At 35.9% G+C, this 2,590-nt stretch overlaps 1 protein-coding gene across 1 annotated transcript; it reads left to right on the top strand.

Moving 5' to 3' along the window:
* Window positions 1-769: 769 nt before the first annotated feature.
* LOC140009745 (uncharacterized) lies at window positions 770-1,893 on the top strand. The gene is made up of 2 exons (XM_072056040.1): window positions 770-849; window positions 1,248-1,893. The coding sequence occupies exons 1-2, from the start codon at window positions 770-772 to the stop codon at window positions 1,891-1,893; spliced, it is 726 nt and encodes a 241-aa protein (XP_071912141.1).
* The last annotated feature ends 697 nt before the right edge of the window (window positions 1,894-2,590 follow it).

Raw genomic sequence — 2,590 nt, 5'->3', positions numbered from 1 at the left:
CGTTTTATTAAAGATTTTTCTAAAATAGTAAAGCCATTATGTGATTTATTATGTAAAGATACTCCTTTTCAATTTGATGACAATTGTTTGGTTGCATTTGAAATGTTGAAGAAGGAATTGATTTCGGCCCCAATTATAACTTCACCCGATTGGTCACTACCATTTGAATTGATGTGTGATGCAAGTGACTATGCGGTTGGAGCAGTTTTGGGACAAAAGAAAGAAGGACGATTGCACGTCATTTACTATGCTAGCAAGTTGCTAAATGAGGCACAACTCAATTATGCAACGACAGAAAAAGAGCTATTGGCAGTGATATTTGCTTTAGATAAATTTAGATCTTATTTAGTAGGATCTAATGTTATTATATATACGGACCATTCAGCTCTTAAATATTTGCTACATAAGAAGGATGCAAAACCTAGACTAATTCGGTGGATTCTTTTATTGCAGGAATTTGATGTGGAGATAAAAGACAAAAAGGGTTCGGAGAATCTAGTTGCAGATCATTTATCACGTTTGGAATATATTCCAATCAAAGATCAGGTTCCAATTCAAGAGAATTTTTCGGATGAGTTTGTCCTAACACTTAGAAATTCTCCATGGTATGCAGATTTTGCTAACTATTTGGTCAGTGGAGAGATTACAAAGGGGTTTAATTATCATCAAAAGAAGAAATTCTTACATGATGTCAAAAGTTACTTTTGGGAGGAACCATTGCTATATAAACATTGTGCCGATGGTATGATACGTAGATGTATTCCCGAAGATGAGGTACATAATGTTTTATATCATTGTCATAACCTTGAAACAGGTGGTCATTTCAGTACTTCCAAGACTGTGGCAAAGGTATGGCAATCAGGGTTTTATTGGCCAACTATGTACCGAGATGCTATGGAATATGTTAAAAATTGTGATGCATGCCAAAGAACTGGAAATATATCTCGAAAAAATGAAATGCCCCTAACTACATTTTTGGAAGTTGAGTTATTTGATGTATGGGGTATTGATTTTATGGGACCATTTCCTAGTTCTTTTAATAATAAGTATATCTTAGTAGCAGTGGATTATGTTTCTAAATGGGTAGAAGCAATCGCTTCACCTACTAATGACTCTAAGATTGTACTTAGATTCCTTAAAAAGAATATTTTCAGTAAATTTGGTATACCCAAGGCCATAGTAAGTGATGAAGGGAAACATTTTTGTAACAAACAATTGGATTCCTTATTGTTTAAATATGGTTGTAGGCACAAGACATCACTTTCATATCATCCTCAAGCTAATGGGCAAGCAGAGCTAGCTAATAGAGAGATAAAGCTCATTTTGGAAAAAACTGTGAATAAATCACGCAAGGATTGGGCTACAAAGTTAGATGATACACTATGGGCTTACCGAACGGCATTTAAGACACCCCTAAGGATGTCGCCGTATCGTTTAGTCTATGAAAAAACTTGTCACTTACCTGTAGAGATTGAGCACAAAGCTTATTGGGCAATTAAATCTATTAACATGGATTTTAATCTTGCAGGTGAAAAGCGATTACTTGAGCTAAATGAATTGGAGGAACACCGACTACATGCATATGAAAATGCCAAAATTTATAAAGAAAAGATCAAATATTGGCATGACAAGCATATTATTCCGAAACAATTTCAGGTAGGACAAAATGTACTTCTGTTCAACTCACGCTTGAGGTTATTTCCAGGAAAATTGAAGTCAAGGTGGTCGGGACCATTTGAAGTTACTCAAGTATTTCCTTATGGAGCAGTGGAAATAAAAGGAGAAAATGGTGCTCCATTCAAAGTAAATGGCCAAAGATTGAAGCTCTATTTGGCCGGAGAAAAAGTTCCTAAAGGGGTAATTTACTCCTTAGGAAATGCAATGGAGAGTTAAAGAAGTTATAGGAGAGTCGAGCCAACGACTATAAACAAAAGCGCTTGTTGGGAGGCAACCCAATAATAATAGTGTATTTGTGTGTTTCTTACATTTTGGTGTAATTTAATTGACTAATTAGATGTATTTCACTTGTTTGTAGGAGGTACGGGAGTTTTATCATCCATCTTGGAGGTGCACTTGAAGAACATGTGTGAAAATGGAGTCTTTCTTACCAAATTTTGTTTTAAGTGCTTAAAATCCCCATGCATATACATACATTGTGCATTTCAAGTATATTTAAGTGAGTTTTGGTGATATCATGGTTATAAAGGCTCATCGACTTATTTGATGTATATTTAATGTCCAAAAGTGCCATTTTAGTGTAAAAGTGCAAAAATGATCAAAGAACCTCACTCCTCGATTTTCAATGTAAATGTGTTTGTTGTGTTTTGAGAAGTTGGATATTGTGTTTATGGTATATTACATGTGCGTGGGAGGTTAGAATTGATAAAAAGTTTGTCCTATGTGTGATTTGGAATTGGTCGGAAAAGGGTTTGAAAAATTGCAGTTTCTGCAATTAGTGCAGAGAAAAAAAGGATCCGAGCTCGGATCCTAAAATCCCAGACCAATCCGACCGCGGATCCATTGATCAGAGCCATGTCGGATCCGAGGCCCTCTAGAAACGATCCGACCTCGGATCCTTTCGCGGATATAG

Source organism: Coffea arabica, chromosome 6e (genome assembly GCF_036785885.1).
Source record: "Coffea arabica cultivar ET-39 chromosome 6e, Coffea Arabica ET-39 HiFi, whole genome shotgun sequence".
Taxonomy (NCBI): domain Eukaryota; kingdom Viridiplantae; phylum Streptophyta; class Magnoliopsida; order Gentianales; family Rubiaceae; genus Coffea; species Coffea arabica.
This window is presented reverse-complemented; position numbering and strand designations above follow the sequence as displayed.

Excerpts from the sequence above, each read along its gene's own strand:
- LOC140009745 (XM_072056040.1), top strand. The coding sequence starts at position 770 with ATGAGGTACATAATGTTTTATATCATTGTCATAACCTTGAAACAGGTG. Across the intron at positions 850-1,247 it reads CTTCCAAGACTGTGGCAAAG|GCACAAGACATCACTTTCAT; the intron begins GTATGGCAATCA and ends ATATGGTTGTAG.